General features: G+C 46.9%; 2 protein-coding genes and 1 pseudogene across 2 annotated transcripts; 1 reads left to right on the top strand and 2 right to left on the bottom strand.

The window, feature by feature from the left end:
* Positions 1-353: 353 nt before the first annotated feature.
* On the bottom strand, positions 354-1,534 carry LOC127785882 (BTB/POZ and MATH domain-containing protein 1-like). The gene is made up of 3 exons (XM_052313238.1): positions 1,440-1,534; positions 1,066-1,092; positions 354-901 (listed from the first exon to the last, which is right to left on the bottom strand). Exons 1-3 carry the CDS (start codon positions 1,532-1,534, stop codon positions 385-387), a joined length of 639 nt encoding a protein of 212 aa, XP_052169198.1. The 3' UTR covers positions 354-384.
* A 6,171-nt stretch (positions 1,535-7,705) lies between these two features.
* LOC127785881 (uncharacterized) lies at positions 7,706-13,797 on the bottom strand. The gene is made up of 3 exons (XM_052313237.1): positions 12,599-13,797; positions 9,860-10,721; positions 7,706-9,171 (listed from the first exon to the last, which is right to left on the bottom strand). The coding sequence occupies exons 1-3, from the start codon at positions 13,688-13,690 to the stop codon at positions 7,808-7,810; spliced, it is 3,318 nt and encodes a 1,105-aa protein (XP_052169197.1). The 5' UTR covers positions 13,691-13,797; the 3' UTR covers positions 7,706-7,807.
* LOC127785980 (BTB/POZ and MATH domain-containing protein 2-like) lies at positions 9,644-10,964 on the top strand (annotated as a pseudogene).
* Positions 13,798-14,673: the final 876 nt, after the last annotated feature.

Raw genomic sequence — 14,673 nt, 5'->3', positions numbered from 1 at the left:
GCTGAGTGATATATATATCACACATAAATAAATTGTATTAGTTAAAATTTTTTTACGATAATTTGGATGCAATGTCACGTAAAAGCGAGAAGACATCCTCCTACGTAGTACGGTACGAAATTACTTTGCCCTTCTGCATCCACAGTACTGTTTAGGGCGTTGTACACGCTCTGATCTCTTCCGTGCCCGGGAAAGGTAAAACAAACGCAGCAAGGCAAACAACCGGGCTGAATCCATAGTTAAAGGTGAAGATAAACAAAAGAACACACATCGATCTAATAGTACTATTGTCCATGTTGTTTTAACACAAAAGAACACACATCGATCTGATAGTTATTGTTTCGTGTTGCTATTAGTGAGAACATAATCTGTACAATCTATTCCTCATTCACGGATGGCAAGCTTGTTGGACGATAACAACTCATTCACAAGGTGATCGAACGCTTCCGTCGCCATGATTTCACGTAGAACTTTCGGTGTTTTTCGGAGGTACTCAAAGCATGCCTTCTTGAGCCCCTGGCAGCTAGGGCGTTGCTGTTCGACCAATGCCAGCATGCTGGCCACCGTGCCCTTGTTCACGTGCTTGCACAGCTCATGCTCGCACAGCAGCCTCAGCCTCTTCAGGTCGTACCTGTCCGCCGCGACGAGCAGCTGCTGCGACATGGCCACCGCGTCGCGCTTCCTCATCCCGGGCAGGGCGTCGGTGTACATGAAGTCGAGCAACGCGTCGAACACCTGGGGGTCCATGTCGTCGATCCGGATGACGCGCCCGGCGTCCCGCTCCACCATCGGGCCGTACAGCTCCGCCTCGAACACCGGCGACCGTGCGGCGAGCACGCACCGGTGCGCGCCGAACCGCCGCGCGCCGGAGCCGGCGCCGACCTGGAACGTCACGTCGGCGCCCACCGCGCGCGAGCGGAGGGCGCCGAGCTGGTGCCCCAGGTCGGCCGGCGGCACGTGGACGGACGACGCCACGGAGGCGGCGGCGGCGGCGGCGTCCGTCTTGGCCGTGGCGTACCGGCCGACGACGCCGACGTCGCACCGGATGGTGAGCACGTCGTCCACGATGCGCCCCGAGCTCTCCAGCTCGTCCTTCTTCCAGAACGCGTAGTAGCCCCAGCTGTTCTGCCCGGCGCTGAACTCGTGCACCGCGGCGGCGCGCACGTCGTCGTCGGGCGGCGGGTCCATGAGGTCGTTGGAGACCTTGTCGACGAGGCGTAGGAGGAAGTAGGCGGTGACGGACTTGGGCGGGTAGCAGTCGATGACATAGTCGAGGTAGACGGCGGCGTAGTCGGCGGCCTCCGCCGTCTCGCCGTTGGGGAAGTAGCGGAGGTACCACTTGTGGAACCCTCCCGCCATGAACACGGACGAGCTGACGCACCGGCCCAGCGGGGTCATCGACTTGATGCGGGAGTTTGCGGATCTCGAAGAGGTGGTACCCGCGAGACGTGCTCACGGCGACGCCCGAGCTGGAGCACGGCGGCGGCGGCGGCGCCTTGCTGCGGCCGGCGGACGACGGCGCCGAGGCGCCCATGGTGTCTAGATACGCCGGAATTGGATGTTGTAAGCGATCGAACGATCTTGCCCGCTTAATCACTTATTAAAGGTCGCGAATAGATCGAGATTTCGTCTAGTGTTCGTATTTAGTTTAGTCATCTGATTTGGACTTTGGTTGCGATCACGTACGTGCAGCTAGGGGGCGAAATCGGGTTGGGTACGGTCACCGTATTTTCGAATCCTTCACATATTTTCTTTCACATTCAGAATAGAGTACGGGTTGTCAGGTAGTAACATATTACTCACACCCGTATCATAATTTATTTTTGTTCTAAAAAATTAGATTTAGGAACGGATATCAATTAGCATATCTAATTCATGCATATTAAATCTAGGGAGACAATTAAAGTGTTATAGGTTTCAAAAAAATTAAAGTGTTATAAAATATATATCAAAGAAAAAAATATGAAATATTTGTGAGCTTGTATAATCGTGATTTACCAGTCTTGTAAAATAAAATATTGTATGTGTTTGATAATATATGGGACATACGAGCAAATATGACTCTTTCCGTATTCTAGCCTTTTTTTAAAAAAAAAAACTCGGATATTACCGTATATCCCACGAGCCTCAGGCCAGGTGGGTCGGCGGAAAAGGGAGTACTAGCATTCGAAGGAAACTAAAGCAAGAAGAAGATGGATAGTAGTGATCGTGTGAAGGAGGGCATGCTTACTAATATGAGAAATCCGTTGATACATTTTTACCCTAAAAATTTACAAATGTAACTATAGTATATATTATAATGTAATGGAAAAAGTACGAATTACCCCCTGAACTATTGAGGTCAACCGAATTACACGCCCGAACTCGAAAACCGGACATTCTACACCCTCAACTATTGAAATCGGATAAATAAACCCCCCAGCTCAATCGGCGGTGTTTTTGGTCCTATATGGCATGCGCGTGGCAGTCTAGTCAGCAATTCTTTAAAAACATAGTGGGATCCACTCTCAAATCTCTCCCATCCTCTCTCTCTGCCTCTTCCTGTCCTCTCTCTCTCTCTGTCTCTCACCGACGCCGGCCACCGGAGGCCACCGAGGTTAGGGAGGATGGAGAAAAGTGGCGGAAGTTGGGGACGAGACGCGCGATGGTCGCCGGTCTCGGTGAGGGTGGAAGGGAGAGGAGCAATGGCCGCCGGTCCCGCGCGAACAATATCGTCGGCACAACCTTCTCCCTTTCCGTGCGACGCCGTAGGAGAGCCGAGGTAGGGGAGCACGGGAAGAGGCATGGGGGAGGGTCGGAGCCGGACTGTCGTCACCTCACAGCCGCCGACCACACACGCTTGCTCACACGTCGCCGTCGCCACCGCCGAGTGGCCCCTTGTGCGCGCGCGGCGCCGTTAGGCATGGAGTGCGGCGGCGTGGTCCAGGCCTGGACGACGTCGATGAGTAGGAGGGTGACGCGCGTGGCACGTACGGCTGAAGGAGCTCCGCCTCCGCCGCCGGCCGCCCGTTCTGTCTCCGCCACCCACCGCCCCGGGAGCTCTGCCTCCACCACCCGCCGCACGGGGAGCTCCGCCTCCGCCGTCGGCCGCCTGCCCGCTCCGCCTCTGCCACCTGCTGTTTGGGGAGCTCCGCTTCCCCTCAGCCGCCCACTACCCGGGAAGCTCCGCCTCCGCCGTTGGTCGCCCTCTCTGCCTTCGTCTCTACCGCCTGCCATCTACCGCCAGCGCTCAAGCAAGCTCCGCCTGCTCCCGCCCTTGCCCACCCGCCGCCAGTATTGGTGCCGCCATGCTAGTGAGCTGGTGAGGGGAAGGAAAAGAGAGAGAGGGGGAGAGATAGAGTAGAGAGATCGAGAGGGGTGGGGAACTGACAGGTGGGATCCAGCAATTGTTATTAAGAGAATTGCTGACTGGACTGCCACGTAGAACAAAAACAACCATAGATTGAGCTGGGGGTTATTTGTCCGGTTTCAATAGTTGGGGGGTGAAGGATGTCCGGTTTTATGGTTCGGGGGAGGGGGGTAATTCAGTCGACCGCGATAGTTTGAAAGGGTAATTCATAGTTTTTCCTAATGTAATTACATTTGTAACTGCAACATAACTAATTACATTCTAACTTTATATGTACTCCCTCCATCCCATAATATAAGAGATTTTGACTTTTTGTTTGCATTGTTTGACCACTCATCTTATTCAAAAAATTTATGGAAATATAAAAAATGAAAAATTGTGCTTAAAGTACTTTGGATAATAAAGTAAGTCACAAATAAAATAAATAATAATTCCAAATATTTTTGGGAAGCTGGGACTGATTGATCCTTTTTCGGGAAGCTGGGACGAGGATTTATTGCAACAAATATTCTGGGAGGAAGATGTACAAGTCATCAAAACAATCCCGGTGCACGTGGAGCTGGAGGATACATTAGCTTGGCATTTTGATCCGAGGGGCTGTTTCTCAGTTAGATCTGCGTATAAAGTGCAGAAAGAGGCTGAAAGGAGAAGTAGAAGGAGAGGCAGTGCAGGAAGTCCGAATGGGGAGAATGAGACGGGGGTTTTTTGGAGGAAGCTTTGGAAGATGGGCATACCGGGGAAGATCAAACATTTTCTTTGGCGCCTCAGCCATAACAGTTTGGCCATGCGTTGCAATCTGAAGCGCAGAGGATGGAGATGGATACCAGGTGTGTGATGTGTGGGCGAATGGATGAAGACGCGGGTCACCTGCTTTTCAATTGCAAGCTTGTTAAGAAAGTTTGGCAGGCGATGAACTTGGAAGACCTGAGATTATCTCTAGCGCAACAACCTAATGCAAGAAGTGTGCTGGAGACCATTTGGGGATGCCCAGAGAATATACAGATGAGAGCTGTCGTTTGTATGTGGCAATGGTGGAAGCAGAGGAATGAAGTGAGGGAAGGAGGAAAAGCCAGAGACCCAATTGACTTGGCGTATATCATTGATAGCCAGGGAGAGGAATTCTTGAAGCTGAATCGGAAAGAGGGGAAGTTGAAGGAGAGGAGTATGGCAAAATGGAGAAAACCCATCTTTGATGTCCTGAAAATTAATTCGGATGGGGCCTTCCACAGCAGCACCAAACAAGGCGGATGGGGATATGTTGTTCGGGACCATCATGGATGTGTGGCCCAGGCTGGAGCTGGCGGAGCTGATCACCTGATGGATGCATTCAACTCTGAGATTATTGCTTGTGCAGCAGCAATAGGGGCGACAAGTGAAAGGGGGATAATGAAGGTAGAGTTTGAAACAGACTCGCTTCTGCTGAAGTCTGCACTCCAGGAGAACTCCTTTAATCTCTCTGCCATGGGGGGTGTGATTCTGGAGATTAAGAATGTCATTTCTAGCAGGTTTTTTTCGTTCTCGATTAATTATTGCCCCAAGGAATGTAACAAGGTAGCGCATGAATTGGCGAAACTGGGTTGCAATTTGCTTGACCCTTGTAGCTGGGCCGGCACTCCACCGGGCCTTGAGTATTTGGTGACCAGCGATTTGGCTGGCATGCCTCAGTAATAAAGTTTTCGGTTCCCATCAAAAAAAAAAAAAAGGATTTGGCTCCCTCCTCTTTGTTCAAAACTTGCCAAGCGAATAAAAGCTCCGTATATGGCTGGAGTATATACGTACGTGTACATGTCTAAACTGAACTGCATACTGTTGATAATAGCAGGTACAGAGTTTCAGTCGGCAATAATTTTTTCCACACTGGTAAAATTGATGAGTTCGAGAAGAAACGAGTAGAAAGAGGGTGTGAGTCGGCTATTATTTTGCCGCTTACTACACACAGTTTCTGAGCCTCTCTGAGTAACTTACTTCCTCCGTACTATATTATAAGGGATTTTGATGTCCTATATTATAAGGAATTTTGATATTTTATTTATACTGTTTGACCATTCATCTTATTAAAATATATATATAAATATATAAAATGAAAATTTTTGCTTAAAGTACTTTGGATAATCGAGTAAGTCAAAAAAATAAATAATAATTCCAAATTTTTTTAAATAAGACGAATGGTCAAACAGTACAAGCAAAATATAAAAATCTCTTATATTAGAGAACAGAGGGAGTAAATGCATAAAAAAAAGAGAAAGATAATACTAGGTAGGTGAGAGAACACGATTAAATGGCTGGATTTATTAAATAATGAAACGACGAGCCCCACTACGATGATATATATCTGTTGATAGTAGAGAATAATCTAAACCTTTGATCTCGGTTCAAATCAATTTATACTACCACTTTAGTTAGCGGTAGTAGAAATGTATAGGTGTATTATTGTAAAAAAAGGTGTGAAGTAGTATAATCGTTATTTAGTAGTGACTAAATATTTTTTTTCCTTCTATTTTAGATTATTTTTCATGGGATATGAGCGGTGCCAGTGTAATGGATGATCATAGATCAATTTAGCTGGGAAAAAACATAAATAGCAGTTACTCCTAATCATGTTATTATAGTAAAAGGGAAATTACAAATTTATCACTATTTTGAATCGTTATTGTAAGAATGCCACTAGAAAATTGCAAAAATGCCACTAGAATTATCATTTGAGTGACACCCTTGCAAAATTGAAAAAACCGGTTGCAAATTTGCAAATGCCCCATAGTAAATTACCAATTCACTTCTAATAATACTTGTAGTATAATACTACCAATAGATAGCACCGGAGTATAAACGACTGAATAGGCTACGGAGCACATGTAAAAAATTGTGCACAGTTGAGGTATAAGAGCTCACATATATAATTTTGGAGCTAACAACAAGCTACACTATTAACCTTGCTCTCCAATAACCTAGCTAGCTTGCTCTCAAATGGAACAAACTGGTTAGCGATGCCTGCAACCCCTCACTAATCGATAAGATTCGTGAACAAGGTTATCACTTTATCAATCTTCAGTTTGATCTTCGAAATATGGCAGTATGTGAAGGCCTTAGTGACTTTATGGCTCGACCCAGTTTCATATTTTGCCTTGTTTATAGTGTTTGAAATCACACGCTATATATGGGCCTCACAACCCATATATATGTTAGTTTTTCCTATTCATAAATTTTTTTTAATTTGTTTTAAATTTATAGGTACAAGTATAAAGTTTATACATACATCCAAAGTTTTTTCTATTATGCATAAATTAAAATTTATGTGTATATTTTTTCTATCTGTAGTGAAGTTATATGTAGTTCTGTAGATTTTTTTCTCTCGGCTGAACTAACACGCTAGCTAATAAATTTGTTTCAAATTTTACGTATAAATTTTATACATATAAAGTTTTTATATAGAAAGTTTGTACATAGAAAATAAAGTTTACTTTTCATGTATGTTTTAAACTAAAATTGATATTTATCTAATTTTTTTAAAAAATAATTGGTTGGAAAAATCAAGTTAGTTCAAATATAGCTTACATGTTGCAAATGCGTGCCAAATATGCTTAGGTGAACACTAATCACACTAGAATAGTTAGATAACGTGTTACGTGGTTTTTCCATATCAATCCTATATAATCTGGACTAGGACTATTACCTGATAAGAGGTCTGTACCAGTATAATTCTTATCTCCTGTTTGCTTGATATCGTATTACGTAGATCATCGTTCCAATGTATCCTAACCAAACTCATCCGGTTTACGAGTATCACTCGTCGACAGAGACCATCAATATACCATTATAAAAAAAGGTTTTCCTAGGCTATCAAAATATATAGATTTTTGCGCACGGCCAACCACGTTGCCTGCACGTGAAGGCTGACGAAATTCATGTATTTTTACAGGTGGCCGTTCGGCCTCCTACGAAAATCAATTTTCGTAGTCAGCTTAGTTATACCATTTGCTTGGAAAAATAATTTCCGGCAAAAAAAAAATCCCCTGCATGTAGCTGCCATCTGCATGCTAATCATTTCCATATATTGACCCACATATCAAGGAAAAACTTCCTAGATAGATCCACAAATCAAGCAAAAAGAGAAAGAACAATACATCGATTTACAAATCAAGCTGCTCCATAATACTCTCTCCGTCCCGAAAAAAGACAAATCTTGGTTTCCGTGCCTAACGTTTGACCGTCCGTCTTATTTGAAAAGATTATAAAAAAAATTAAAAAGACAAGTCACGCATAAAATATTAATCATGTTTTATCGTCTAACAATAATAAAAATACGAATTATAAAAAAATTTCATATAAGACGGACAATCAAAGTTGGATACGGAAATTCATAGTTTGACTTTTTTGGGGACGGAGCGAGTATTTTGTATTCACAACTCCAACCAAGAGTCAAAACAATAACAATAAGTAGCAAATGCAATCAAACCACCCCTACAGCCACCCGTCGACATCGGCCTCCTCACCCCCTACCTCCCGTTCAACGAGGCTACGTCTACGAACGTTAGAAACATTTGAACTGTCAGAAATGTTTGACATCACGATTGCAAAATTGCCGATGAGCTCCTTAGTAAGAGAGGGGAAGTTCTCGATCACGTGATCCAAGCCATAGCCGCCGTCAGGTTCCATCACCTTGCGCAAATTCCCATGAGATGATAGGAAATCCAAGCACGCGTCCTTGAGCACGCGGCAATGGTGGTGCTCCGCTAGGATGAGCATGCTCTCCACCGTCCTCTCGCTAATGTAGTCGTACATCCCCTCCTCGCACAGCAGCTTCAGCCTCTGGAGATCGTATCTGTCCGCGGCTACGGTCAGTTTCTGCAGCCATGTCGCAATCTCCTCCTCCCTCTCGTCGTCGACGTCGTCGTCGTCGTCGTCGTCGTCGTCGTGCCACTCGTGCGCTTCGTCGCCGAGGTCTCCTTGGTCGGGCAGCACGTCGGTGTAGATGAAGCTAAGCAGTCCACGGAACACCTCGGCGTCCATGTCCTCGATCCGCACGACGCTCGCCGCCGCGCCTTCTCTCATGGGGCCGAAGAGCTCCGCCTCGAACACCTTGGACCGCGCCGCGAGCACGCACCGGTGCGCGGCGAACGTCTCGCCGCCGACCTCGAACGTCACGTCGGCGCCCTCCTCCCTGCCGAGGAGGCGCCCGAAGCTCTCCACCGCGCCGAACAACGACGATGACGGAGGAGGAGCGGCGGCGGCGCCGGCGAGGATGACGATGTCGCACCTGACCGTGAAGCAGTCATCCACGAGATACCTCGACCGCTCCAACACCTCCCTCCGCACGAACCGCGTGTCGCACCAGCCGGAGGTGCCGGAGAAGTCGCACGCCATGGACACGAGCACGCGCCTCGCCTCGTGCTTGGCCGCCTGCTCGGCGAAGCTGAACTCGAACTTGACCTTCAGCGGCTGCACCTTCACGGCGTCGTCGCCATCGTCGTCGTCGTCGTCATCGTCGTCACGGACGAGCCAGAAGGACACGCAGTCGGAGTTGGTCGAGTCGTCGCCATTGGGGCAGTACTCGGCGTGCCAAGTGTGGCCTCCTAGCATGAACTGGCCGGACTCGATGGAGTCGCCAGTGGAGATGGTTTCCTTGGTGTGAGAGTAGTTGCTGATAACAAGAAGGTGATACCCGTACGTGCTGCCGGCGGCGGCGCCATTGTTGGCCGGAGAAGAACACGGCGTCGTCTCGCCGTCCGATATGAAAGAGACGCCGGCGAAGGACATGACATATACGGCGACGACGGCGAAGTATCGGTCGATATGATGGACCGTACCCGTATATGAACTTGTAGCTTATCGCTGTTTTATAAGCTATAAACTCTGCTGAGATCGATCTAGGCTCGAATACTATTCTGAATAGTAGTAGACGTCGGACTATTTGTAGACTCTTCAGGAAGAGGATTTTGATCCCTCGAGGGGATAACTCTGAATATACGTTAACTAGCTGCGGTTTAATTTGTTTTTTTTGTTACGAGATGTAGAAATTGAATTTGAACTTGCATGTTTATACAGTGTTATATCACATGTTGATATACCTTCTTAATTTTTTTCAAATTTTTTCATAACCATTTGAGTGACATGCAAATAACGAGAGGATATTCCCTCGAGGGATTAAAATAGTTCCCGACTCTTCATGTGTTTCTCCTAGTTTGAATCCATCACAATCCTAATCCAAGTCTCCAACACGATTGATTAAATATAAAGCAAACGGAAAATTAAGAGTGCATACCTGGACACGATCGATCGACGAAATATCTCTCTCTCATGTCGTTCGCTGGCGTATCTTTCATCTACGACGGCGTGCACGTGTGTTCTTCTCCGGCCAATGGCTCCGCCGGCAGCGCCGCCTACGGGTACCACCTCCTTGTCATCAACAACTACACGCGCACGAAGCAAGCCATCCCCAATGGATTTCGCATCAAGTAAGCTAGGAGGCCACACTTGGCACATCGAGTACTGCCCCAACGGCGACCGATCGACCATCTCGGGCTACGTCTCCTTCCACCTCGTTCTTGATTGTGACGGCGGCGATGGCGCCGTGGCGGCGGAGCCCGTGAATGCCAAGTTCGAGTTCAGCTTCGCCGACCAGGTCGCGAAGCATCAGGCGACGCGGCTGCGCGCGACCAAGGTGTGTGAGTTCTCCCGCGACTGCAGCGCGTGGCACGTCGGGCGGTTCGTGCGGAGGGAGGCGCTGGAGCGGTCGAGGTATCTCGTCGACGACTGCTTCACGGTCAGGCGCGACATCATGGTCGTCCACGCCGGCGCCGGCGCCGGTGGCGCGGCCGCCGCCACGGCGGCTCCTTCGATGGCCGGCGCGGTGGAGAGCTTCGGCCGCCTCCTGGACACGAAGCTTGGCGCCGACGTGGCGTTCGAGGTCGGCGGCGAGACGTTCGCCGCGCACCGGTGCGTGCTCGCGGCCCGGTCCAAGGTGTTCGACGCTGAGCTCTTCGGCCCCACGAAAGAAGGCACGGCGGCGAGCGTCGTGCGGATCGACGACATGGACGCCGATTTGTTCAGGGGACTCCTTAGCTTCATCTACACGGACGAGTTGCCCGAGAGAGAGGACCACGGCGGAGAAAAGGAGACGAGCTCTGACGACGACGACGACGACGACGACAATGGTGCTCAATCGGACCAAAAACACAAACAATTTACATGGCTGCAGCAATTGATCGTAGCCGCGGACAGATACGATCTGCAGAGGCTGAAGCTTCTGTGCGAGGAGGAGATGTACGACCACATAGGCGAGAAGACGGTGGAGGCCATGCTCATCCTCGCCGATCACCACCATTGCCGCGTGCTCAAGGACGCATGCTTGGGTTTCCTCGGGTCTCATGGCAACCTGCAAAAGATGATGGCGGCTGATGGCTTGGATCGTGTGATCAAGAACTTCCCCTCTCTTACCAAGGAGATTATCGGCAGATTTGCAGTCGTCATGGCAAACAAATCTTAGTGTTCATAGGATAGGTTCATAAATTATATGAAGTCATCAGCTTAAGGTGTGAGCATCTGTCCAAGTAATTAAGCATCTAAGGCCCGTTCTTTTCTCTAACAAAAGTTGGATTAAGATTAAGATTTTCGTGACACGCTTTTTAAACTGCTAAACGGTACGTTTCGTGCAAAAACTTTCTATATGAAAGTTGCTATAAAATATCATATTAATCTACTTTTCAAGTTTACAATAATTAAAACTCAACCAATCATACATTAATACCACCTCGTTTTGTATAAAAAACTTAATTTTAATCTTCATCTCAATCTTCAGGAGATACGGTTACAAGCACTGTAATTAAGGGTGGTGATCATCTTTAGCACCTGTCAACCATCGTTGTTTCATAGAACATCATTGATTTATTAGGTTCTCTCACAGTGGCCCTTTTGTTTGTTTATCGTGTAAACACAAAACATTTGATTTATTTCTCTCATCATAATATTTTTCGACAAAATTTTGGCTTCCTTGTTGTGAAATTAATATAGTATTGTTATTTATTAGTCGTCTGTTTTTTATTATTTTCTGTTAATCACTTAAACTTTCAATAAGACATTGCACAAGCACGAGCGGTAGGCTAAACTTACACAACATAAAAGAGTGCAACTTTACAACAAATGAAGTGTACCGTTTAGTTTACTTTATTTTTTTAATTATTAGATTAACGTAGATAAATTACTACAACTATTATGCTTATATAAGCCATAATTTTTTGTATTTCATACTGGTAAGAATTTACACTAAGTACCTTTTTTGTAGATTAGAGCATTGGTTGCTTCACTACAAGAAAAAGAAAATATAGGAACACGGTTAATACTCTGCCAGACTGCCACCCAAATTCTTTTGAAGTTCTCATAGCAGTGTGGTAACAAATTCATACCTCATTTATCTGTTGAACTGTAGAGATCAATGAACTAAAAAGCAGAGAAAATTTGATCAATATGAAGGCCCAGTGGAGTTTCAGTTATCATGGCTCTCTGATAACAAATTCATTCTTGATTAATCTGTAGCTATTGTAGAGATGCTATCAAACATGAACTATCATTGCAAAAACTATCTGATGGCAAAAATATGGAGTCACGGAGCTAAGTTACCGAGCAATCAGACATCAATTTAATTAGCAGTACCCTAGGGACACAGTCAACAAGCATAAAACATGTCTAGAAAATAGGAATTAACATTGCTTAAACTGCCTGATGAAAAAAGCCTACAAACCATGAGCTACCATATTTGAAACAGAGTATCACTCAATACAGAGTGGGTCTTTGTAAATGTACATTCTACATTATTGGTGGAGGTGCAATTAAGTTTCATTGGCTATCCTTTTAGATTTCGGCTGAAAACTTGAGTCCAACTGAAGTGATGAAATTAATTCCACAACAGAGTAATTCTTGTTTACCAGCTACTAGCTAACAGCAAAACATGATTATTTATTTGCGTATGTCCTTAGCAAACCAAAGAATTCAAGGCACATACAGGCAACATCCAACCAACATAAAAGCCCATAGGAGATTTAGTTATCATTCTTCTATCCATAGAGTTGTAGAGATGCAATGAACTAACAAAACAGAGAATTTGGCAACCTTTTCACCCCGATAAACTATGGTCAATTGGTCATCTGCCCACCCCCATTTTAAGGGGTTTCATAGAATAAGTTCAGAAACAGTAACCATGATTGCTAAAACTATCTGATGACAAAAGTGAGGATATATATCACTAAAACTCGGTCACGGAACAAAGTTACCGAGCATGGCAATCAACTCCTTCATAAGAGATGGGCAGCTTTTACTCAGATCCTCGATGCCGTCGCCAGCAGCAACTGCTTTCAGATTCACCGCGGAGCTGAGGAAATCAAAGCATGCCTTCTTTAGCCCTTCGCAGTGGTGTTGCTCAGCCAGCGTCAGGATGGTCGTCACCGTGCCCACATCAATGTACTTGCACAGCATGTCCTCGCAGATGAGCTTGAGCCTCTCCATGGCGTACCTGTCCGCCGCGACGACCAGATGCTGAGCCATGGTGTCTTGCTCCTCCTCTTCCGTCTCCGGAAGCGAGTCGGTGTACACGAAGCGGAGCAGCGCCTTGAACACCTGAGCCTCCATGTCGTCGATGCGGATGACACCCGCGGCGTCGCTCTCCTTCATCGAGCCAAACAGCTCCGCGCTGAAGACCGGTGACCGCGCCGCGAGCACGCACCGGTGAGCGGCGAAAGTCTCGCCGCCGGCCTCGAACACCACGTCGGCGCCCTTCTCGTTGTGGAGAAGATCCCCCAGATGCCGCTGCAGATCGGACGGAGGCACGGAGACGAAGTTCGCCTTCCGTGGTCTTTGCGCCTCGGCCGTCTCCTCCTCCGCACGGAACCCGGTGGTGACGATGATGTCGCACCGCACGGTGAAAGAATCTTTCTTCAGATGCTCCGATTTCTCCAATGCTTCCCGCTTGATGAACTTTGTTTCCCCCCAACCGCCGCTACCGAAGACGCGTACTTGCTCTGAGGTAAGAGAAGGCGGCGGCTTGTCATCCAACTCGTCCAAGAAACGAAATAGGTACTGCGCTTTCACCTGCTTGGTGACTTGTCCGTCGTCGAGATGAAGAAACAGGGATATGAAATCCGAGTAATCTGATTTGCTGCCGTTGGGGTAGCAATGGATGCGCCAGCGATATCCCCCCACGGTGAAGGCGCAAGATTTGAGGGCCTCGCCGGTGGGTAGGCCCTTGATGCGCGAGTAGCCGTCGATCTTGAGGAGATGGTACCCGCTCGCGGCGCCTGCGACGATGGCGGAGGCGGAACGCGAATGCTTACAGCCGCCAGCGGTGGACGCCATGGCTGATCCAGCCAAGTAGGATGCACGCGCAGCGCTCGCGCTGTAGCTAGGGTTTAGCGAAGAATTGGGGGAAAATGGAGCGGAATCGAGAGGTTGAAGACGAAGGGGTGGCTTCCATCGGACGATACGTCTTGCGGGCCGTTGCTATCCTAAGCTAATGGGCTCGTAGAGTTATGTGGGTCCCATCTTTTCAGATTGCAGCTGCAAATGCCTGTACAAATATGATTTACAAGGAACAAGTCCACCTTATATCCCTCGTCCTTCCTCGAGTTGGAACCGCGATACCAGAAATCTTAACCACCAATATGTAAAACTGGATTAAATTAAGTCCTCCAACAGTTGATGGTCGGTACCGTTGATGTGGTAAGTTAACCCGATCCACTTGTACTAACTAGACGTTAACGTGATAAAAACAGAATGGGTCCTATTTCACTCTCCTTCCCTTTTCTCTCTCCCTTCTCTCTTCCCCCTCTTTTCTCTCCATTTCTCCCGCTCGTTCCTCTAGAGATCGATGCATTGAGGCTAGCAGTAAAGGGTCAAGATTTCTAGTATTACGGTTCAGGGATGTGATTTTAACTTGACAAAAGAAAAGGGACACAAAGTAAACTTAATTTGATTTACAACTTTTTTTCTTCTAGTACTACTAATATGCTTGTACGGTGTGGATCAGGTCCATATAATTAGGAATGGGCTATACGGGTAATTAAGTAGTTACGCAAGCGGCATGTAATTAATTAAGTAACATTATATCCTGTTGTTATGCAAGCGACATGAATGCGCTGTGCTTTTACGGTAATAGAGACGACAATTTTTTTTCATAACCTTGCTGTATCAAACAAGTTTACAAATACCAACAACATAATTTAGGGTGTCAGATCATCAAAACATGTTCTTTTTTTAATAAAAAGAGGCCATTGTAAATTTACCACCGTTTTTAATCTTTGTTGCACCAAAACCACTTTACCAATAGCATTCTTGCAAAA

The sequence above is a fragment of the Oryza glaberrima genome, chromosome 10 (assembly GCF_000147395.1).
Source record: "Oryza glaberrima chromosome 10, OglaRS2, whole genome shotgun sequence".
Taxonomy (NCBI): Eukaryota; Viridiplantae; Streptophyta; class Magnoliopsida; order Poales; family Poaceae; genus Oryza; species Oryza glaberrima.
Note: the sequence above shows the minus strand (reverse complement) of the source record. Positions and strands in the feature narration are given on the sequence as shown.

Coding starts and splice junctions, on each gene's coding strand:
- LOC127785882 (XM_052313238.1), bottom strand. CDS start 1,534: ATGGGCGCCTCGGCGCCGTCGTCCGCCGGCCGCAGCAAGGCGCCGCCG. Junction 1,093..1,439: donor GCCGTGAGCACGTCTCGCGG/GTACCACCTCTT, acceptor TTCTGGAAGAAG/GACGAGCTGGAGAGCTCGGG. Junction 902..1,065: donor TGGAGAGCTCGGGGCGCATC/GTGGACGACGTG, acceptor GCGCGCGGTGGG/CGCCGACGTGACGTTCCAGG.
- LOC127785881 (XM_052313237.1), bottom strand. CDS start 13,690: ATGGCGTCCACCGCTGGCGGCTGTAAGCATTCGCGTTCCGCCTCCGCC. Junction 10,722..12,598: donor TGCTCGGTAACTTTGTTCCG/TGACCGAGTTTT, acceptor CATCTTTTGCAG/GTTGCCATGAGACCCGAGGA. Junction 9,172..9,859: donor AGGAGACGTAGCCCGAGATG/GTCGATCGGTCG, acceptor AACAGCGATAAG/CTACAAGTTCATATACGGGT.